Here is a 25184-nt window from a genome sequence, read left to right as displayed (position 1 = left end):
TGGGTCATTAACTAGTCGTGGCAACATACACAGTAAAACCTTTAGTCTGTTTGTCATGGCCCCTAGTTAATTTAATGGTGGGTCCCGCAATGAAAATGACCTTTAACTTGCTTACTTTTAAAAAAGTAGGAGTTATTTCTTATTTTTGACTAACTTCATCATTAAGAAAAACAACAAAAAACAATCTCTTATTAAAAGTCAAGCTTTGAGTGTTTGTCAAGGTCACGGTGACCTCGACCTTTGGCCTACTGAGCTAAAAGACATTAGGGGGTCATTAATTAGTTAACAACCCCTGCAGTTAGAACTATAGAAAATGACGTTTTCTAGTTATTGGTCTGACAAGTTTTCAGTGGTCTATGTCACAGTGACCTAGATCGTTGACTTACTACTTTAAATCAACATGTGCTAGATCTATTGACCATGAACAATGTCCATACAAAGTCACATAAGGTACAATTTAAGTAATTGATCGGACAAGGCATAGACAGTGTCTCATCACCAGACCATTTTCACCACAGTACACTTCCATAACAATATGTAATTACTTTGAATTAAGAAATAATTAGTTTGTTGTCGTTCTTGAAGCTTGTAACATGTTTGTCTTAGCTTCATTAAGTACATACTGTTTTGTCTTTAATTGCCAGGGAATCATTACTTGTTAAATTTGAAATAGCGTACCTAAATATACCATTTAGATATAATGACAAAGGTATTGCTTGTCGGGTATTTCTAAACCCAGTCAGGTTCCTTGAGCAAGAAACGTTACACTCATTGCTAAGTAATGATTGGTTTCAGGAACGGATTTAGAGTGTTTCAATAAGCTTATAGCTTTCAATACAATCGAATTAAAATAAATGTAATGGCATAGGTATACCAATAATGTACAATGTACATGTGAATATACCAATTTGACTGACTGAGTGAATTATAAGTAGAGTATATATTTTACCAAGTATTGCAATTGGATAAAACTGATCACATGGAGACCTTACTTCATTACTGAAGTCGTCATGAGACTTTAAGATCGTTTGGAGGTAAAATTATAATGACAAAGTATACATTTCCAGCTAATTTCTAAAAGAAATAAGAACAGAGGTTCTGTCACGTTTTCCGCGTTTTATATTTGGAATGAATCAATCAATTCTTAAAGAACAAAATTCAACACCTTGATATAATTAATTGTCGTCTGCTTAAAGATCACGATAGTCGTATTTTAGTATTATAGATACTGGCTTATTTTTCTATTTCTGCGAAATGTTAAGATATTAATCGGTTAATTAATTTTACTGATGAATAACAAATTCAAGTTAGCATAGTGTTACAAAGAACATTTTGTGGGGCTTTTAACTAGACTTCTTCGAAGATAATGTTCCAAAGACTTTTTTTAATGTGGCTTTTAACTCGAGTTCATCAAAAAGACGTTTCCATTGTTGTTTTATCGTACAATTTAAATAGTTATCTCACAAACAATTAATCTGAGATCATTATATGTTAAATTTTGACTTGTTAAATGGTGTTATTTACAAATCCATTAATTCTTTAATAATTTAAGTCCCTGAACAATTTAATCTTGTCATTAATTATAACCTTTACCATTAACATTTTGTTTGTTATTCCCTTAGCTATTAAAATCTTTCTTTGGTGGTGGTGACACAACAAGCACACAGAAAGAAAACCTGTTAATGTTATTATACGAAAATGAGACCTGTTGATAATATTTTTAGAAAAGGAGACCTTTAACCAACACCAAACATATTGAATGTCTAGCATATTGAATGTCTAGCATATCGAATGTCTAACATATTGAATGGCTTACAAAGATCTCAAGAGTTTTATATATCTGCTCTAGTGTTTACAAGAATGTTTTATGCTCGTGGCAACCATTCACTTTATCAACCTAAATCGAACGTAGAACTCTTGAGTTTGCTTGCACTAAAAAAAAACGCCTTTTTATGCTAAATTACAGCTTTTATTACGATTTTTGATCAAAGCAAGTCATTATTTTTTTAAATTTTCTTCGGGGTTTTTTTTGTTAAATCCACAACAATTTTTTAGTTTGGCTTTTAAATTCTTTTAAAAGCAAAGTTTTTTCACAAAATATATACTGTATAACCCTTTGGGAAAGTGAATTAAAATTTGGGAGGCATTTCTACACGAAACATGATACCAAATATTCTTTTGGCCTTGGAATATTTGTAGGAACATTACTTAATAATTATATACAAAGAAACATGACTGTGTAATTTTAATAAATAGAAAATACTGACATAATTTTAGCACCAGTATTGTTATTAGATATTTTACGATGATTGAGCTTCGTCTTCTCATCTCACAATTGCAGACGACAGAAAAACCTGACCGCTAATGGCGGGAATAACGTTGTTGTGCAACGAAACGGTCCGTGTTATATGCTTTGCTACACAATTAAACATTGATAAATTACAATTAAAAATGTTTTAATATGAAATAAACAATGATATTTTAAACATATTTAGAGGTGTAAAGCCTCATTACCTAACATGGCGTTTGCAGTGACAATGATATTCGTCATGAGGGCATAGAAGACAAACACTTTATGTGTAGTGGCGCCATATCTTGCCCGAATCACTTGAAGGAATGTCTTGGCTCCAGGTGCACGGACTTTTAACTGGACGGATACCATGGCAAACAAAAGGATTTGAATCGTCGCTCCCGAAGCATACCAAAACGGACCGCTTATCCCGTACTGTAAATATGAAATTTGTATATGTATAAATTTATGATTTTGTACAGAGCTATATGCTTGTGGTCCTTTGTCATACTGAATAAAAAAACGAATAAAATCAAAATGAAAGGGAGCTGGAAAAAATACCATCTGGGTAACATTTCCTTTAATGCCTGCCACCAATCGTTGATCAATGTGTTAAATTCACAATCTTTCACATTCATAGAAATATTAATGTATATTAATTGATATTAATATTAAAGCAACAAGCCTCCAGATTCATGGTTATTATCATGAAAACTTTCAAAAATGTATTTGATTTGTAATATTGTGAAGTAACCAAAAGGAAGCAATTTACACATTATCAATGGCACTTACGAACCACGTAATTTACCTAAAAATGGTCAAACTATGCATAAAAAGCCTTTACTGCGTTAGAAACGTAGTAGAAATATAGTTGTAAATACTGAAAAATCAGTCATTAATGGCACATAATATGTAAAATATTACTTGAAACTTTTTACTTTTCCTAACATCTTAGTACATTTTTCTTAAGTTTGTTGACTCATCTGTAGGCATGTAGCGTTAATGATACTTGGGCAACAAAAAATGCGTGTTTAATAAACAATGGAAATCGGTTGCAAATGTCATTAATGTGTTTGTATGCATTATAAAAACAATTTAATATAGACGACATATATTTCAAATGTCCCGAAATGTCGGTTCAAAAAATGAAATTTTTTATTTCCTTTCAAAATAAAAAATTAGATTTCATTATTTAATTATCAAAAATTTTTTTATTCAAAATTATGAAATTTCGTTCCAGATTAAATGCAAACCCCATTTCATGTCTTTTATTTTACCCTTTAGTTTAAATTCTTTTTTTTTTTGAATTCGTTTTTTCCTAGTTTTAAATTTTAAGGAGGGTGTTGAAAGGGAGATCAAATAAAATTACACTACTTATTCTGAAATTTTTTTAAACCCGTTTCGACAGCGGTTTTTATTTTTTTTGCAATAACCTTTTTAAAAGGTAAGCAACCGAAACATAAAAAAAAAATTTTCTGACATAACAGTTATGTTTTTATCAAATTTATCGTACAAATTTAACAAAGAGTTGTTAGACCGACAATCTTTCATCTTTTTTTAAATGGATAGCAACAGGGTTAAAGGAAACTTGTGTTTGATAGATTAGTAGTTCCTGCAGTTGTAAATAACAAACGATTGTTTGTCAACTGAACAAATAGCTTAACAGATTATGCAAACATATGGTGAATTTTGTAGTTAAAACAGCCCTTTTACAATACAAAATAAAGCAAAACATATGCATGTGCATGTGCACTATCTCATTATCATTTTACAAGGCGGAAAATGTTTATTTTGTTGTTGTTTTTGTTGTTGTTGTTGTTGTTTGTTGTTGTTGTTGTTGTTGTTTTTACCAGGTCATCTGGATTTCAACACCAAGACATTGAAGAAAGATACAAACAAATATATTTTAGTTTTACCTTACTCGCTACAGTGCAGGAATAGAGAAGTGTGGCAGCCCAGGTCCATTGTGACACGATCGTTGTTGCTGTAAGACCAACACTCACTTTTCCTCCAGCATCAAATGCCGTGTCCAATGTGTTCTGTAAACAAAAACATTTATTTAAGTTGAGCTCCGTGCCAAATTTACGGCCGTCTGATCATGGTCTGAACTGTTCGCTGTTCTATTCTGTCAGTACATATAAAATGTCCCTATTATTATGAAATGGATTTGTCTAGAATGAAAGAAGGAATATTTAGCGTGGAAAGGGTTACGAAGGATAGAGATACATGTGGACATGACTTATGATGTTTTGACCATTCTAAAATCTCAATCATCTAAAAATCTGAACATGAAATTACCTGTTAAGTTGATATAACATGTAACAAAACTGTAATTTTTGGTCTTACCGTTTGCGAAAAGTCTACATGGAAAATTGATAAATAAGTACGTTATAAGTTTGAAAGAAGACATCTCAGACACCATTTCGACCTAAAACAAAACGCTGTCTGATGTTAATAAAACATAACCTGTAACCAATAATGTTAAATTATGGAGAAAATATCACTAAACATATTAAGTCTTCAATTCAACCTGAAAATATTTTTTTACATTGTAACAATTTAAATAATTAAAACCGTACCTCTCAAACGTGTAGTCATTTTTTCATGTAAATTCATCGAGTGATTCTTATCAGGAAATTAATATTTCAAATGACAAACTTTCCATAGTTATCAGAAGTAATTTATACTGTACGTCTCTGCCAAGTCTCTAACGTATTTTTTTATTAGAGAAAAATTGTGGTGTCATTGAAAAATATTTATCAATCAGGACAAAATGAGTCTTGCGTATTGTTATATTGTAGATTAATAACTCTCATAAAAATAATCTTAAATGCCATCTTCATAAATTGAACGTTTTGTATAATATCTATGTTTTTCTAAACAAAAATGATTTTAAACATACGTGTTAGAGAATTCTCTGTATTTGTGTATATACACGTGTACAGTCAAACCTCGGAAAGGGGGTCCATATCTGAATACAGATCACCTGTGCAATAGCCTGTAACTCATTTTAATAATTAATCATTTAAACAACTTTTATTACATGTTTGTCTCTCGTATATGTTAATGTTGCTAAATATTACGTCAAACGTGTATAAAGCGACCGCGCAAGGGAAACACTCAAAACGGTCGCTAAATGAAACGGTCTCTTAAGAAAAAGCATGATGAAAAGTCAAAATTTATACATGACATCTTTCTTTTGCGGTGGGCATGTTTTTCAACTTAATTTACATTAATGTTTAATAATTAGAACGCTCCGATAATCTAAATGGATGCTAATGTAAAAAAAAATAACTTTCTGATATTTATTGACAAAACAGTTTTGATCCATTACGTACATGTTCGACATTTTTTGTAAATTCTTTCGCGGGGATCGCAGGCAAACAGTTTGACATTTTTCAAGGTGAGTTATTATGTGCATGCATGAAACATAACCGACTGTAATCGAAATAGCCAGAAGTTCAGAGATATTTAAGATAAAACGGAGAGAACATACAAGACATTTCACAAAAATGTGCATGCTTTGTGATAGAATACTCGTAATTATCATTGATAATAAATTATTGTTTGAAATAGAACGAAAATATAATAATCGAAAAGAATCAATCTGAAAAAAAAATACCGGAAGTCAGGTTTAATCCAGATCTTGTTGACTCTAGATAACAGAAATATATGTAAAAAATTCAAAATAATTTTTCTTTTTTCTGTCCTTTTTTTTTTTCTTTTCTTTTTTGACAAATGTGACGTTTGTATTATCTTTGTACACGGATGCTTATTGTTTGAACTGACCTAAACGTTTACTAAAGAATTCATTTTTTTTACTATTGTGGATTTGTGATAAAGACTCATAGCAGATTAAATGTATATGGCCTTTTATAAAGTATTATTGGTTATGTAATTCTCAACCGTATTACTTGGTCATATAATTCTCATATTTGGTTATATGATCCATATCTTGCTGCTCAGGATATATAAGCTTTTGACCGTTTTACTTGGTCATATTATCCTTATAATTGGTTATATGATCTTTATCTTGCTGCCCAGGCCAATAATGCATTCAAGCGGTTAACTTGGCAATTTAACTTGACTAATAGTTCTTTTTCATTTTTAAATCAATTCTTAAGTTGATATGAATCATTTTATCGCCAATAGGAAATGCTCGATGCCATATGATTTGTCTGATCGGTATTTTCATCATTAAATTCAATTAGAATGGAATTAAATTTATTAATTTCTTCATGAAGCATGAATAAAGTGAATAAAAGATGTGAAGGGATGTTGTATTACTTTAACAAGATCATTTCATCGCAATATGTGCAAAATTAATCGAACAGTTATTAATCATTAACTTTATTAATCAGACTCAACGGTTTTATTACCAAAAATGCCATTAAATCAGTCATGTTGCGAAATGGCAATCAGATACAGCAATATTTGCTAAGTCATCGAAGTGATGTTGTGAAGATCTAACCATTGATTTTAACTAGTGTACCACAGACGCTATAACATTGCAATAATTCATTAGGAACAGTAAATTTCAGTCTTTAAAAATGTGTGAGTGTAACAAATGAGACGCATGTGACAATATATTGCATGAAATATGAAATATTATGGTAATAACAATCAAATTTAATTGTTTGTTAAACATGTTATTTTAGTAAGAACTTTTCGAAACTAGGTTAACAATATGCTTATGTTTTTGCTTAAAGCGGTGCTGGGGAGCATGGACAGTAGATTGCATATACCTCCTATGTTAATAGTGATGAACAGGCGCAATCAAACCCAGCAAGCAATTATTTTATTTGGTTGTTTTGGTCGTTCTTTAGTTAATTTTATATATTCGTTTTCGGCACGAATATTTGCTATTTTGCCGTTTTAGGAGTTATTTTAGTTTTCAATTGTGTATATTTGTTTGCGGCTCGAATATTTTCAACCTTGACGTTTTGGGTGTTTTTTTACTTCAATGTTGTATATTCGTTTGCATTTTTCTACTACTCGTATTCCGCGGCTTTTTATACATTACTTTGCGCTGAAACGTTGTGATTACTGATGCTTCCGATACATTTAAAAATGAATTAATGGCTGACAAAATTCCAGTTATTTCAATGCCTTGATGTGAAATGTGTTGATAACATATTGAAAAATAGAGAGAAATAGAATCACTAAAGTTTAAAAGTTAACTAATTGTATTGAATAACAAATGTTCGTACTTTCATTCATATAAGCAGCACGAATTCTTTCTATATCACAAGTTTTTTTAAAACGGTACTGCCAATTTTTCATAGGCAACAGGTTTAGTGACCGCGTTGTATAGGTTTATATTATGAAAACTGCTTTGTATCAAATTTCAGAAAGATGACGCGTGTAGCTCTCACTTTGAAATACTAAAAACCAGTTGGTTCGCAGTAAAACAAAACAAAACATAAATATCAATCGTTCATTAGGTTAAACATCTCATCTCATTTGTCAGTAAGTGATAGTACATGGTGTTGAATAAAAACGTCGAATATCAAATTCGTAATTAATAAACAAATTCTATAAACGCAAAGCTTCCATTGGTATGTTCACGAATTTGTAACAGTATAATTGAGCCGTGTCATGACAAAACCAACATAGTGGGTTTGCGACCAGCATGGATCCAGACCAGCCTGCGCGTCCGCACAGTCTGATCAGACTCCATGCTGTTCGCTATCGCTTTCTCTATTTGTAATAGGGTAGGAAAGCGAACAGCATTGATCCAGACCAGCCTGCGCATCCGCGCAGTCTGATCAGGATCCATGCTGGTCGCAAACGCATTATGTTGGTTTTGTCGTGACGCGACTCATATAAAGCTATATTTCTGCTGCCTGTGGTTCACAAAAAGTATCGGTTGAATTTTGAAAAGGAAAACTTTCAAAAATACCTGTATGAAAGAAATACGTTAGTTAACTTCATTGAGACCAAATGGCTCATGTGCGAAATCATTGGTAAATCGTTAAAATTCTAATTAAGATATAGCAGGAAATATTTTGTTCAGGAACATTTCATTCTGTGCACTTACAATATTCGTGTGTGATCAATAACAAAACATTTATGTGTAACGATTTTGTCGAGAATCGACCGTAAGATTATAGAGAAAAAAACATAAATAATTTTAGCATTCTAAAAATTGTATGAAAATATTTCATAAGATATAGCTTTAAAACCCCTCACACATCATTATTTGCTGATTTCCAAAAAATAAGCCAGCAGCAGGCTTTTAAAATAAATCATCTTCAGTGTTAATCATGTTTGAATTTATATTCCCTTGGTAGCTTCACCTAAGTCATATTTTCTTGTTTATCAACACAGATGTAAGGACAACAGTAGATTACCTGGCGTAACTTTTAAAACAGCGGAAAAGATATATAATTTATAGGTATATTAACATGAACTACTTCAATACTTCAAAAGTTGTTCTAATCAATTAGTGCCAGAAATACAAAGATAATCATAAAGCACATGCACACTAATGAATTAAAAGGAGCTTAAAAGACATTATTGATAAACGCCTTCTCATAAAAATCAAATTGTCCTTTAATTTGTTCTATCCATACCGCAGAAGAGTTTCATGCTATATTAAAATAGTTCATTTTATATATAACTGAATGTGAAAAACTGTCAAAGCAGTATGTAGAACTGACAACCCTAATGGATAAATGAGAGGAAAACACGTGACGAAGTCAATGTGCGACAGTCAAGTAAAACTATTGAATTGTGCAGTAACACTGAAGAAAATGACAAAATTAGCATTGTTAGTTTGTCAGAATAAATACAAAAAAAGTTTTGATTATATACTGAATGTTTCACAAAATTAATAACGAAAATAGCACCGAAAACATGTATTAATCTATTGAAAAAAATGTTGCCTGCTTCTTTTAGGTCTTTTTTAAAAAAAGCGTGTCCTTAAGCCCTAAAAGTGATATTTTTTCCATTTTTCGAAACCTTAAAAAAATTTATGTTCTGTTGACGTTTCATGAGAGTTACTAACGGGTCATGGAGCTGAACCGTCTTTTGCTTCTTTTGCTTTGTGGCAGTTTGTACAGTTATATGGTATAAGTATATGGTATAAGTATTTTGTATGGAAGACAAATTACCAGTTTGTTTACATTTTACTACTTTTAAGACAATTGATTTTACATTCAGCATTCTTAATCTATTAAAACACATGTTTGGTTTTAACTAAAGAAGAAAAATATATTTATTTCTTAGGTTTAATGTTGCTTAATGATCTACGGTTATACTTTTTTAAAAAGTATCGAGCTTTAATGAAAACTTTGAAAAGAAAGTGAAAGGATCACCTTAAAAACGTTCAGTTAACCAAATCACATCACTGTCAAAATAAATAAAAAGTTTGGGTCTCAAAATTGTGCTTTGACGTACGGCATAAGAATCCAGTAGCAATCATTTGAGTAAGAATGCTACCAAAATATTATGAATAGACCATTCCTGCTATTCTATAAAAAAAAGGTTAAGTGAAATTAATAGGAAAAACTATTTCAGAAAAAAAATATTAATTTCGCATTTTGGTATTGTTGTGAATGTATATTATTAATTTCTGTATACCTTTGTAACAAACATATATGTCCTTAATTATCCCTTAACTCCTAAAAAAAGGGTTTGCCTTGTCTTTTGACAAGGATTTTTATATCAAAAACAAACAATGAGACATCATCAGCGTAGAGCCCGATCAGACTGCACAAACGAGCATCCTGACCCCTGAACTACACCGGTGTGAAAGCCTACTTTCTTTCAGTTCAATTCGGTTTAGTGTTAAAATGACATAATGACCATCCACGTGTGGTCAGTAAACAGATAGAAAGAAAATATCTTGACATTTTTTTTCATTATTGAGCTAATAATCTAAGTGACCAACGGATTATTTTATAAAAAAAAATTTCAAGAAAAAGTCCGTAACGCTCAATTCTTTTTTAAATAGTGGAACAGTCTTTTTATGTTACGTACTTTATCTTTTTATTCATAAACATTTTTCGTAATCAATTATTGGTCAATCTCTATAATATTTTCCAGCCTTTTCAAATATAATATAAATTTAACTAGACTTGATAGCGAAAACAAAAGAGCATAATGCCACTTAAAGTAAAACAATGAATGACAAAAGGCCGCCTTTGTCGTAATAGATAATGAAAAAAAGACGATATCGTAATTAGCCGTAAGAGATTTCTTAATATATACGCTTGAATTCCATCTATGTTTTCATAATGATCGTCGACATTTACTTGATTCTTTTAAAGTTATGGACTGACATTTAGAATCGAGCCGCAACAGATATTCATTTGAATCTCAACTAAGAGTATCAGATGAACAAAAAGGAAAAAACAATATATCTACCTTAAGGTGTTATATATCGTAGACTATGAAATTCTTCCGCATCAGAATTTTAACATTTTGTCATAATAGAAGCTTTATTGCTTTCATAACGAAGAAGTTTAAAGCTGTAAAAGATAAATCACGAAATGCGTGGTTTCATATTAAAGTATATATTTTAATTATAATTTTATGGTAACATAATTAGATGTTCTGGTTGTTGCTGTTTGTTTTTATTGTTGTTGTTGACAAAAACAATAAAACTTTTATGCTATGTGATTTACCTGGGGGAAATAATTGATGTGATCACATGAATAATTCAACTTAAACATCAAAAAATACTTTCATGCAAAATACAAGAAAAAATGCTTTAAAACTCGGTGCGACGCTGAAAAAGACCGTTTCCGTCTGTTCACTTAGTTTCCTGGACATCGCACTAAAAAATGATCGTTACATCAACATTTATGTACTTAATGTATTAAATTACAATTTAGTTCTAAACGACGTGTTTTTAAGGATTATAATCACAGTTTCACATCAAATTATCAATATAAGCAATTGTTACTATATTGAACCAGTGTGACCACTACTTCAAAAAATTGTGTGTACAGCGCTTTAAACATTTTATCAATCTAATAGCTTAGAATCATTCAACATTGTATGAAGCATTTGTCGAAACAATTAGTCACGACATGTTTATTTTGATGGGAAATTCACACAGGAATACTGATTGAGATTTTTTTTAGATATGAAATCTACTTTGGACTTATTTTAACCAAATACCCAGGCATTTCATCACATACCCAAGGCATTTCATCACAAAGGGTGGAAGAATAGAAACAAAGTATTATAAAGGAAAATTACTTGGCTTCTATAAAAAGCACTTATTATTAGTATCATGATCGTTGTGCTATATATCCATACATATATTTATTATATTATGTGATATAAAAAAAGAAATAGTGTTCCAAGCAAAAAAGTCTACTTATACTTTGATATCCCTTAATAAAAAAATGAGTGTGAAATATAAGATCAACATCGGAAAGCGTCGTCCTAGGAACGATATGCCCAGTGAATCAAACTAGAACGGAACGTCGTCCAGTGGGACACCGACGAAGTCACAAATATTCCCTTGCCATTGTCAATTTTAAAGCGTTGTAAATTCAAAATTCTGGTGTAGGAGATAGATAATAAGTGCTAGTGCTTGTGGGCCAACTACATTTTTATAAATTTAAGAAAATCGTAAGAAAATGTAGATCAAACATTTTAGATGACACTTCAGTGCATTTAACATGTTTTCGTTCATTTCATGTATACATTAAGTGAATTTAGATGATAGCAAATTGTAACAGAGTTAAAAAAATCAAACTTGTATAAATCTTGTATTAATCTACTGCTTTGTCTGTCAAAATGTTTTTAAGTCAATAGTAATTCTGTCTCTTATGTTAACTATTTACCGATTATTCTATTTAATTAACGTCACATAATCTATACGGATCTCCCGCATACTACACTGTGGATAGTAATGAATAGTATTTATATTGGCCCGCTCGAAAACAAGAATAGTATTTTAGTTGACTTCCAACTGACCTGAAATAATGTTGAAAAAAAAGAAAGTACTTAACCTTACTACGGCAATAAAATTTCTAATGAAAGCATGAGGCATCGTAAAATAATGTCTAGTAGTTATTAGAAATAAGTTTGCATGAAATGTCCAGTGACGTTAAATACTACTGGAATAACGTTTTCTCATTGCTGGCGTAGTGTTACTAGATAGAGATCGAGCTTTGTAGTGGAACGCCTTTCAGATGGTAAAACTACTTGAATCCTATGAGGAGTGAAAGTGCTAGCAGCCTAGATGGACAGTCAATGCTTATCATTCATCATATAGCATTTTGAAAAATAGCTGTTTTATCCAAAAAAGCGAGGTGATTTATTTTTACACAGAAGCAAACAAACAAATGAAAGCGAGACACATACTTTTCTCTATTAAGATAACAATTTTACAGTAAAAAAAACAAGATGATCATGTTCTGCGTTTTTTTAGCAAATATAAAAGAAAAATATATACTCAACAAAGCAAGGACTTCAAAATGACTATTTTCCATTATTTACGCTGTATTATCGTCGTTCTTTTCTTCAAATTTCGACATGTTACAAATAAATACGCTGCTGAAAACGTTTATCATGTCATTAAAGGAATGACATTGAATGGCTTAAATTTCAATATTTACATTTTTTTCTGTTTTTAAGCAAGTTCGTTCTAACATTCGCTACGGTCAGAATAATGATATCTATATTACTCATCAATTTAAACTTTTCAATGCAAATATCATGTCTGAACATCCTAAAGTGCCTAAGCGTATTTATATATTGTATTATTTCATTGTAGTACAAATGTAAAATTACAGAGCTATGACGACATTCAAAACTTGTATTATAGATGAATGAATCACTGAAACTTTATTCGACACGAACAAGCGAGCGTATTAGAAGACACGCAACTAACGTCCCGTGATACAACTGGATATGGGTCCCCGTGGAATCATATGTCCTTATGTGAATTTAAACACACTATAAGTACAGGAAATAGATTTTAAAATCAGCACTTTACACTAGTTGGTCACGAAGCCTTGCCATTAATAATTGCATTAGGGATTTGACTGACAAAACATAGTATTTCTTTTAATCATTTAAAACTTATTTACTAGTATGTAACCATTTGAGAAGATAATGATGTACAACAAGATCTAATGGCGTGTTTTGACAATCATTATAACATTGTTTTTCAGTAACCTACTGAAAAATGCCCCTACTTATTCTTCCTGTTTTGACCTTTCTTTACAAAGTGGATGTCCCATCAATGTTTAAAATGGACTTAAAGGGTACAAATCTATATCTTAGGAAATATTTTTGTAAAATTTATGAACAGTAAATTTATACAAATGTATTGGTTCTATTATTTTATGGATGATTCCTGAAAAAGTTGTTACATAGAATGTCTTTGTTATTTAATACACTTGAATAATGAACGTAAACAGAATAAAATGTTCCGGAACAAAATATTATTTTGCTATTTCAAGTAGGGTTTTATCCGTTTAGCAATGACTTTGTGCATGTGCCACTCGCTTTAAGCCAATTTATGCCATTTTTACTTCATACAAACATTTTGGAAGTATTCTTTTTTAAAATCCAAACAATAATTTTTGCATCAGATATATAGCTTTATACACTTTAGAATAACCATGTTACATTCAAATAAGCATTCCATACTGAGGTATTATTAGCCAATGGGATATTCAAAGTGCTAAGCAAATGAAGAAAATTAGACAGATATTATATACATGTATTGAAATTATAAAAAATAACCAACTAACGATAGGTTAATACCAACTCACCAACTACCAACTCACTAAAAAAAGGTAATGGGACTGCCAACAAATATTTTAAAAAAGAGCACTGATAACACTATTCATGAATTATCTTTAGTTAGTTTATATTAATTTGTTTTAGTTCGATTGTGTTGGAAGCTTTATGCTTATTGAAACACTCAAGCAGTAAAGAACAATGGAAATTAAAAGAAATATCTTATCGCTCTAGAAGATCAGTTTTTTTTTTTTTTTTTTTTTTTTTTTTTTTTTTTTTTTTTTTTTTGTTTCTTTAAGAATAACACAAGTGTGAAGAAATCGTTTACGATTTACACTTCACTACTTAATGCATGTATACCCTTACAAAAAGCAAACCATTGTCACTGAAGACTGCTACCTTCATTTTTGTACACATTATAACCCTTGTCATGCTTAATATATAAAAGGACTTGTCCAGCTTTCACTTTTAAGGAAAATTTAAAATATCTGCTGACAGAATAACGAACAGTGCAGGCTGTGATCAGACGATAAGGGTAGCTGGTCTTGGTCTGCACTGGTCGCATGGGTATAGTCAGATGCCGCCAGCAGGCTAATCAAGTACACAATATTTTAACAAAAAATGTATCATTATCCAAAAATATTTTACTTTTGTATAAAATTTCTTTAAATCTAATTTGGAATTAAACATGTCATACCTTGTCGTTGTAAACTCGTCGGCGAATGCAAACGAAAAGCAATGCAATTAAAGTTGTAAATAATCCAAATCCTGTAACTAGCAGCAATGTCTCGTGCAATTCTATTGACGAAACTAGTCCCTGTACCGCCGTGTGATTCCCCAGCGCTTCACACGTGCTCGTGTTTAATATATATTGTGTCATTTTTTCCAGAAAAAGAATATATGGTAATTAAACAAATGAACGCACGTTTATTAGCTGTTAATGAAACGTCATTGTCTAGTTATTTTTAAAAACAATTAAATATTGTTCAAGGCATCTTTAAAAAAGTACACAAAAATATATTTCACAAAACTTTCTTTTCAGATAATTTTGTTCCAGAGCACGCAGCTGCTTAATGAAAAGAAACAGAAATGCTTCTCTCTCCTACTACCTCTTACTGAAGTCAAATGTCATTACATAAAACAGAAATAATATATTGTAATAGCTAATATTTCCCCCTGTGAAAGATTTGAAATTTAGCACCAAGCGGTGTCATCTGTAGTTTGATTAACACTATTCCATTCTTTTTCCATTACAGTAGAATACGATCACAAATGTAGCAAATCTATCCTGTCAATGACGCAGTAGATGTCTCGTTAATGTAGCTTGGAAACAAATCTAAGCGACGTTGTTTTATTTGCTTTGTTCTGTTGATACTCGCAGACATTAAACATTGCTACTTGAGCCACTAATCATCGATAGGAATATTGAGAGCTTAAAGTAATAAACAGAAAGCAAACGTTACAATTATTTTATGGTCAGTCATTGTAACCTGGCGATGTGAAATGCAATACGGAAGTTTTAAATGTGTTATTTTTGTATGATATCGATTTGTATTCATATACGCCTAATTTTCCAAACCAATGGATGTAATCTTAAAAAAAGCAAATGTTTTCGATTCTGAGTGGTTATCATTCATTATTTCCCTTTTTTCTTATCTGTTTTTCTTTTTTTCCCTTTCATTTTTTGTTGATTTCTTTCTTTTTTATTTCTTTCTTTCTTTTTCTTTCTTTCTTTCTTTCTTTCTTTCTTTCTTTCTTTCTTTCTTTCTTTCTTCCATCTTTCTTTCTTTCTTTCTTTTCTTTCTTTCTCTTTATATCTTTAATACTTTCTTTCTTTAATACTTTCTTTCTTATTTTCTTTCATTCTTTACACCCCTACTAAACGCTGGCTCTCGAACATGTTGGCGATCTATTCAAATAAGACCTTAAAAGGTTCTATTAACGTCATTTTTGGGGAATTTCTTATCAAAATTGTATCCAAAATGGCGAGAAAAAATGTTCTACATGTACGTGCCAAAGCATTGTCCGAGTCTTGCTAAATTGGCATGTTCTTTTAAATTGTATCTTTTTAGAAACCGAGTTTACCGTTTTGGGCTTTGTTTACGACGGATGCTCTACAATGGAAGTGTCGAGGGCTCTCATTTAAAAAGATCACTAACATGTGAAAGAGTCAGCGTTAAGTAGTGGTGTCTTTAAGTTGCTAAGTATTTTCTTTTCTTTTCTTTTTTTTGCTATTTTTGAATTTTTCGAAGAGTTCATTTAGTCTGAACGAACACAAAATATATTATTTGCTTTAATTGAAATGAGCTCAAATGTATCTACGACTGAATTATTTAATAATCTTTTTCATGTTTTGATCATTATCCTATTGATTATAGCATATATTGATTATTTTGAGTAATTAATCTGTTCGAATATATGTTTTAATTTTGTTATTTTGTTATTTTTGTAGGCAATATTTCATTATGTATTTATTTATCTATTTATTCTATTTATTTATTTAATATTTTTTACTTAAATTACTCCTTATAACTGAAGGGTTGCCTTTACGGGTTGGGGCATTAGAATTGCATCCACCGTTTAACCATGTCTGATCATAATAGACGGCTAAATGGATACAAATAACTGGAATCTATGCATCTCTTAACTCCTGCAGGTGAGGTGGTTTAGATTCCTTGTGTAGCTTTAAGTTTGTAACACCCGAGGTAAGCCAAAATCATATTTCCTGATTCGTCGCAATATGACCTAATTTGTACAAATAGTATGATATTAAATTATTATAAGTCCATCTTGAACTTGGACCTGTATTCAGTTGAAGTGGAATCTGACAGGCCAGGACTACATGAGAAAACTGTTAGAGATGAATACATTTCAGTTACTTCTAGAATTAGGCTTTCATCATGACTTATGACATATGCTGTTTTGACCATTCAAAGATCTCAATCATCAAAAAATGTAAACATGAAATTACCTGTTAAGTTCATATAACATGTAACAAAACTGTAATTTTTGGTCTTACCGTTTGCGAAAAGTCTACATGGAAAATTGATAAATAAGTACGTAATTAGTTTGAAAGAAGACATTACAGACACCATTTCGATAAAACAAAACGCAGTCTGATGTTAGTTAAACATAATCTGTAACCAATAATGTTAAATTATTGAGAAAATATTACTAAACATCATTAAATCTTCAATTCGACCTGGAAATATTTTTATACTGTAACAATTTAAATAATCAAAACCGTAACTATCAAGGGTAAACCATGTAGTAAATTTTTCTATGTAACTTCAACGAGTGATTCTTATCAGGAAATTAATATTTCAAATGACAAACTTTCCACAGTTATCAGAAGTTATGTATAAGTTACATCTCTGCCAAGTCTCTAATGTATAATATAATTATAGTGTTATTAAAAAAAATATTTATCAATCAGGAAAAAATGAGTCTTGCGTATTGTTATATTGTAGATGAAAATAATCTTAAATGTCATCTTCATAAAGTGAATGTTTTATTATATCTATGTTTTTCTAAACAAAAGTGATTTTTAAACATACGCTAAAGAGAATTCACTGCATAAGTGTATGTACAGGCAAACCTCGGAAAGGGGGTCCATATCTGAATACAAATAACCTGTGCAATACCCTGTTACTCATTTAATGTAATTTAATTAACCTTTTAAACAACTTTTATCACATGACTGTCTCGTATATGTTAATGTTGCTAAATATAAGTTCTATCGCGGGGATTGCAGGCACTCAGTTTCACATTTTTTCAAGGTGATTTTACAAACAGAACAGACTGTTATCGTCATAGCCAGAAATTCAGAGATATTTAAGATAAAACGGAGTGAACATACAAGACATTTCACAAAAATGTACATGCTTTGTGATAGAGTTCTCGTATCTTTGATTACAAATTATTGTTTAAAATAGAACGAATATATGATAAACGAAAAGAATCAATGCCAAACATTTCTGAGTCTGAAAAAATACCGGAAGTCAGGTTTAATCCAGATCTTGGTGACTCAAGATAACAGAAGTATTAAAAAAACAAGTAACAGTTCTAAATAATTATGAAGGTTTTTTTTTCTTGTTTTGACAAGTGTGACATTTGAATTATCTATGTACACGCATGGTTTTTGATGTTTTTTATTTGACCTTAGTCATTACTTTCATCATCGTGTATTTGTGACCTTCTATCAAAGGTTACTCGTTATATAATTCTTATCTTGCTGCTCAAGCTATATAAGCTTTCAACCGTTTTAATGGGTAATATAATCCTTATACATTGTAATTGGTTAAATGATCATTATTTGCTGCTCAAACTATATAAGCATTCAACTAGATAACTCGGCCATTTACTTGTTTAATAGTTCTGTTTTTTGTTTTTATTTTTAGCTCACTTGTCACAAAGTGACATGGTGAGCGTTTGTGATCTCTTTTCGTCCGGCGTCCGCCCAGCGTCCGTCCGTCGTCCGTCCGTCCCCCCATAAACTTTTACTTTAAACGACTCATGAACCGCTAGGCCAATTTCATCCAAACTTCACAGGAATGTTCTTTTAGTAGTCAACTTTAAAAATTGTTCAAAGAATTTAATTCCAAGCAGAACTATGGTTGCCATTGCAACCGAAAGAAAAAACTTAAAATATCTTCTTTTAGAAAACTGCGAAAGCTAGAGCTAAAATATTCGGCATGGAACATCACCTAGTCAGTGTCTACCAAGTTTGTTCCAATAAATGCTCTGGGGTCAAAATTGGCCCGCCCCGTGGGTCATTGATTTTCCTTATTTGTATATGGTAAAAAACTTAAAAAAAACTTCTTTAAGAAAACCGCAAAAGCTAGAGCTTAAATATTAAGCATGAAACATCTTCTAGTAGATGTCTACCAAGTTTGTTCAAATAAATGTCCTGAAGTCAAAATTGGCCCCGCCCCGAGGGGTCATTGATTTTCCTTATTTGTATATAGTAAAAACTTAAAAAATCTTCTTTTTTTTTGAAAACCGCAAGAGCTAGAGCTTAAATATTTGGCATGAAACATCTACTAGTCAGTGTCTACCAAGTTTGTTCAAATAAATGCCATGGGTTCATATTGGCCTTTGGGGGTCATTGGTTTGTATAGAGTAAGAACTTAATATATTTTCTTTTAGAAAACCACAAGAGTTAGAGCTTAAATATTTGGCATGAAACATTAACTAGTCAGTGTCTACCAAGTTTGTTCTAATCAATACCCTGGGGTAAAAATGTGCCTCGCATAAGTGGGGTCATTGATTTTCATTATTTTGTATAGAGTAAACACTTAAAAACTTCTTTTAAAAAACCAAAAGAGCTAGTGTTTAGAAACTAAGCATGAAATATTTTCTAGTTAGTGTTTACCAAGTTTGTTTAAGTAAAAGCCCTTGGGTCAAAATGTGCCCCTCCGGGGGGTGTCATTGTTTTTTCTTATATGTATATGTAAAAACTTTAAAAAAAATCTTCTTATAAAACCCCCAAAGAGTAAAGCTCAGATATTTATCATGAAACATCTTCTAATGGCTGTCTACCAAGTTTGTTCAAATAAAAGTCCCTGGTTTAAATTTGGCATTGGCCCAGGGGCCTATATACAGGTGAGCGATTTCAGGGCCATCATGGCCCTCTTGTTTTTTTCTTTCAAATCAATTCTTAAGTTGATATAAATCATTTTATGACCAATAGAAAATGCTCGATGCCATTTGATTTGTCTGATCGATATTTTCATCATTAAATTCAATCAGAATGGAATTAAATTTTTAATTTCTTCATAAAAGGGGGAATGAAGTGAAAGTAAAAGTTAAATGGGTGTTGTGGGGTTAAAAAAAATTTTTTCCTTTGGGTAACAAGAAAACCCCTTTTCCCCTCGGAAATTTTTTTTAAAAATTTAAAACGGGGGGGCAGTTTTTTTAAACCATTTAATTTATTTTAATTCGACTAAACCCGGAAATTAATACCAAAAAGCCATTAAATCAAATTCCATTTTTTTCGAAAAATGCCCATTTAGATACAGCAAAATTTTGCTAAATTCATTTTTGGAAAGTGATGTGGGAAAGGTTTTTTTAACCAATTAAATTTTAAAAAGTTTAACCCCATACCTTTTTTAAACATTTTTCAAAATAATTTCTTTTTAAAGGAAAAACAAATTTTTAAAATTTGCAAATTTTTTGTAATGAGTTTTAGTAAAAACAAAATGAAGGGCGCAAAAAAGAAAAGGCCCAAAAAAATTTACATTTGGGCATTGCTTGAAAAAAGAATATTTAAATATTTGGGGAAATGCCCAATTTTTTAAATAACCCCCCTTTTGGGGAAACAAAGTTTCTTCAAAATTAAAAAATCTTTCCCGGGGGAAAACCAAAGGGGTTGAACTAATTTTTTAATTGGTTTAATTTTTTTGTTTTGGGTTTTTAAAATGTTAACCCCTTAAGCCCTTTTTCGGGCCCCTTTTTTTTAAGGCTTTGGCCAACCCCGGCTTGTTTATTTTTAAAAAACTGTTTTTTAAAGTCGGTGCCGGGGAGCAAAAGACGGAAGGGTTGGGATGAGCTTCCTATCTCATTGTTTTGAACAAAGGGTTTAAAATTTAAACCCAGCAAGTAATAATTTTTAAATTGTGGGTTGGGGGTTTTTTTTTTTTTTTGGCTTTTTTTTAAAGTTTTCAATTTTGCATATTCGTATGTGGCACGAATATTTTCAATTTTGTTGTTTTGGGAGTTCTTTTAGTTTTCAATTTATATATTCGTTTGCGGCACGAATATTATCATCGTTTCGCCGTTTAGGCAGGTTTTTTATTTCAGTTTTGTATATTCGTTTGCATTTTTTCTAGTACTAGTATTCCTTGGATTTTACTACACGTACTTTGCGCTGAAACGTTGTGATTACTGAATGCTTCTGAGTTGAAAATGTTTTTGATGTAAAATGTGTTTAAAAAATGAAAAAATGGAATCGCTAAAATTAAAAAGATTACTAAAACATTTTGAAAGAAAAACAAACTTCCGTATCTTTGATCATAGAGAAAGCACGAAGCCTCAAAAGTTTTTTTATAAAAAGGTACTGAAAATTTTTCATACGTATGATTCAAAGGCAACAAATCTTGTGACCACGTTGTATAGGTTCAATATGAAAACTGTTTTGTATCAGATTTCAAAAACTTGAACAACCGTGTAGCTCTCACTTTGAAAAACTTTTATAAAAGATCAATTATCCAAAGTGTGTTGATGCGCTGTAAAGCAAAACAAAACATGAATATCAATCGTTCATTAGGTCAAACATCTAATTTCATGTGTTACAATGTAGTACGTGATAGTACATGATGCTTTAAAATGTTATCTGTATCAAAACGTCGGAAAGTAAACACTGCTATCAAATTCGGAATTAATAAACAAATTCTATAAATGCAAAACTTCCGTTGGTATTTTTACGAGTTTGTAATAGTGTATAAAGCTGTATTTCTGTTGCCCATAGTTCATAAAATTACCGGCTGAATTTTGAAAGAAGATACTTTCAAAATACCAGTTTGAAGGAAGTATTTTAGTTTTTTCCTCAAAACCAAATGTCTCATGCGCGAAATCATTCCTTTATTGTTAAAATCCTATTTGATATAGCAGGGAAATAATATCTTCAGGAACATTTTATTCTGTTCACTTACAATATTCATGTGTGTCTAATAACAGAGACATTTTTGTGTAACAATCTTTTCGAGAATTGACCATAAGATAATAGAAAAAACTCCTTAATTTTAGCATTTTTTAAATGTATAATATCTTTCATATGATAAAGCATTAAACCCTTCACACATCATAATTTGCTGATTACCAAAAAAAAAAATAATAAGCCAGTAGTAGGCTTTAAAAATAAATCATCTGTTTAAATTTCCTGGATAGCGTCACGTTCTTCCTTATCAATAAAGAAAAGAAGGACAAGTTAAAGTTATAGTATACGAAACGAATTAGTTACATGTACGAGGACATAACACTCATTAGGCCGACATCGAGGGATGTTTCTCTTAAAACCATGTTGAAGCTGTTAGGCGGAGACGATTTCTTTGCAGAAACAAACCGAGATGTCGCCCCAGCCTGTATTACAGCCCTGTAACTTACCCGTTTCATATATTATAACTGTTTCGTCGCAATTTCATAATCATTTAAACAGAAATCAGCAAAACATTACTACATTCAGTGCTATTCTCTCTACCGTGCCCTTTCCTTTTCGTTTCAAATGAAAATGCCAGCAAATTGAACTAATACCAGCAAATTTATCAATGTTTTTTGATACCGGGGATGTATTCCAACCACTGTAAAAGAAATCTACACTAACATATACAAGGTGCAAAAACAACCCTTCAACTGTTATATATTAGTTGAAAGTGTAATGAATATTTTGGGTTAGTAAGAACAAAGAAACAGTTTCAAACCATGCGATTACAGTAAAATATTGTCTGGCGTAAGCATACAAAACAGCGCAAATTATATATACTTTATAGGTATATGAACATGAACTACGTCAATACTTCAACAGTTGTTCTTATTAACTCAACTCAACTCAAATAATTTTATTGGCATTAAACAAATAACAAGTTTATAGCCATACAAAATATAACCAGTTCAGTGATAATAGAAAGACATGCATGTTTATATCATTTACAGAAGAGTACTGTATAAACAAATACATAGTATTTTTTCTAAACATTTTACGAAGTAAGATTTTATGTGATAACATAAACAATTACAATCAATTAGTGCAACAAATACAAAGATAGTCATAAAGCATGTTCACACCAACGAATTAAAAGGAGCTTAAAGACATTATTGATAAACGCCTAAATACTAATAAAAATGAAAATTTCCTTTAATTTATGATATCCATAAATGAAAGGAGTTTCATACTAAAGTATATTAAAATAGTTCACTCTCTATAGAAGTCAATGTGAAACAGGCAAGTTAAAATATTGAATTCTGCATAAACAATGAAGAAAAGGGAAAAATAGCATTGTTTGGCTGTCATAATTACAGACAAAAATCTTGTAGAGTATATGCTGAATGTTTCTCAAGGGTGAATTAACCAAAATAACACCAAAATCATGTATCAATCTATTGAAAAGTATGTCACCTGCTTCTTTTAGGTCTTTTTTTTAAATGATGTCTAAAAAAGATTGTTCAACCCGTAGGTGGCAGTATCAGTGTTTGGACACACCACCCCTATCTGCCCCTGGACCCCATATACAACCCTGAAAAAAATTCAACACTCTAAGGCTTACTTTAAGGTACCAAAATTTTAATACAAAACCACCGATAAAATTATATATATTTTTTTTTAAATCCACCATCAGAATTATAGTTATAGAAAAGTGAAAAGCCTACTATATACTCATTTGACAAACAATGTGGAACACGATCTGATTGAACGAGCCAAATTGGACGTCCGATCAGATCGCGTATACCACACAGGTATCAGAATCAAAAATGGCAGGGACCAGTCTTGATACTCTTCAAAGAAGATGAAAGGAATAAATATTTCAGGAAAAAAAAATAATTTCGCCTTTTGGTATCGTTGTGAATGTATTTATTGATTTATATATACCTTTGTTACAAGCAGACCTTATATTTGCTCTTCATTATCCCTTACCTCTTGAATATGTAAAAATGGTTTGCCTTGTGTTTTTTACACCCTTATGGATTTTGATATCCAAAACAAAGTTCGAGCCATCAACAGCGTAGAGCTTAATAAGACTGCACAGATGAGCATACTGACCCCTGGTATTAAACTTGCGAGAAAGTCTACTTGTTTTCAGTTCCATAAGGTTTAGCATTAAAGTGACATTATGCCCATCCAAGTGAAAATGGTCAGTGAACAGATAGAAATAAAAATAGCTTGACATTTTGCCATAATTGTGCTCAATTTTATATTTCACTCTGAAAAATAATAATGGACGTGATAAACATAAACATAATCAATTCCTGGTCAATCTCTATAATATTTTCCAGAGTTTTCAAATAAAATACTTATTCAACTAGACTTAATAGCGAAAACAAAAGGGCACTATATCACTTAAAGTAAAACAAAGAATGACAAAAGGCCGCCTTTGTGGTAATAGATAATAAAAAACGATATCGTAATTAGCAGTAAGAGATTTCTTAATATATACGCTTGAATTCCATGTTTTCATAATGATTGTCAACATTTACTTGTTTCTTTTAAAGTTATGGACTGACATTTAGAATCGAGCCGCAACAGATATTCATTTGAATCTCAACTACGAGTATCAGATGAACAAGAAGAAAAACAATATATCTACAAGACCTAATTTGTACAAATAGTATGATATTAAATTATTATAAGTCAATCTTGAACTTGGACTTGTATTCAGTTGAAGTGGTGTCTGACAGGCCAGGACTACATGAGAAAACTGTTAAAGATGAATACATTTCAGTTACTTCTAGAATTACGCTTTCATCATATCTTTTTTGAATAACAATCACAGCTTTAGTTTTAACTTATAAGTTGTTCTTTTTTGCAATGAATGAAATACGTGCATCGTCTTTCCCGCGTTTAACACCATGTACTTATCTTGTTGTTAAGTTAGCAATTTGTATTAACACTTGTCATAACAAGATATCGATAGCATGGTATGCAAATTATTACGTAAAAATATACTTTTTGATTACGTTTACATTTTCATCAGGTATTTTACATAGTACATTTATAAAATAAAGTAAAAGAGTGTGATTTTCTGATATCTCTGAATTTGTTAATTTTCCTCTTAAACTGCAAGTTATTCTTTATTTGCATAAGCAAAAGCTGTGGTGCGTGGATTATTTTAGATTTATGGTCCCTATGAAATTTATAATTAGTACGAAATACGTTTAGATATACTGTCGTGTCATGGTTATTCTTTTTCATTTTGTCAAAAGAAAATAAGCAATGTGGTTAAGTGTGACTTTCCAAAAGGAGGTTTAAAAGACAGACTGGTGCTACACAAAATGGCATGATGCGTAAAAACAAAATGAAGAATGTTAATTTCTGTAAAAGTATTTTTTGCAGTTTTAGGTTTTAACAGTATGGTGTCTCTGTTTCTTCTGTATAAAGTGTACATGTATGAAAGAAATAATATAAATTATGCAATTATAAGTAATAAACAAAGAATAACATCGTTATTCTTCGCTCTTTCTGAACAAGTAC

At 31.0% G+C, this 25184-nt stretch overlaps 1 protein-coding gene across 1 annotated transcript in view; it reads right to left on the bottom strand.

The window, feature by feature from the left end:
* The window catches only part of LOC132746936 (uncharacterized), a 47545-nt gene extending 31914 nt beyond the window's left edge, over positions 1-15631 (bottom strand). The window contains exons 1-3 of the mRNA XM_060736219.1: positions 14700-15631; positions 4207-4329; positions 2515-2725 (exon numbers count right to left, since the gene is read on the bottom strand). Of these exons, the coding sequence (XP_060592202.1) occupies positions 2515-2725; positions 4207-4329; positions 14700-14882 (517 nt within the window). The 5' untranslated portion in view covers positions 14883-15631. The remainder of the gene's footprint in view (positions 1-2514; positions 2726-4206; positions 4330-14699) is intronic.
* Between the last annotated feature and the right edge of the window lie 9553 nt (positions 15632-25184).

Source organism: Ruditapes philippinarum, unplaced genomic scaffold, assembly GCF_026571515.1.
Source record: "Ruditapes philippinarum isolate M1 unplaced genomic scaffold, ASM2657151v2 ctg1520_1_1_1_1, whole genome shotgun sequence".
Lineage (NCBI taxonomy): Eukaryota > Metazoa > Mollusca > Bivalvia > Venerida > Veneridae > Ruditapes > Ruditapes philippinarum.
This window is presented reverse-complemented; position numbering and strand designations above follow the sequence as displayed.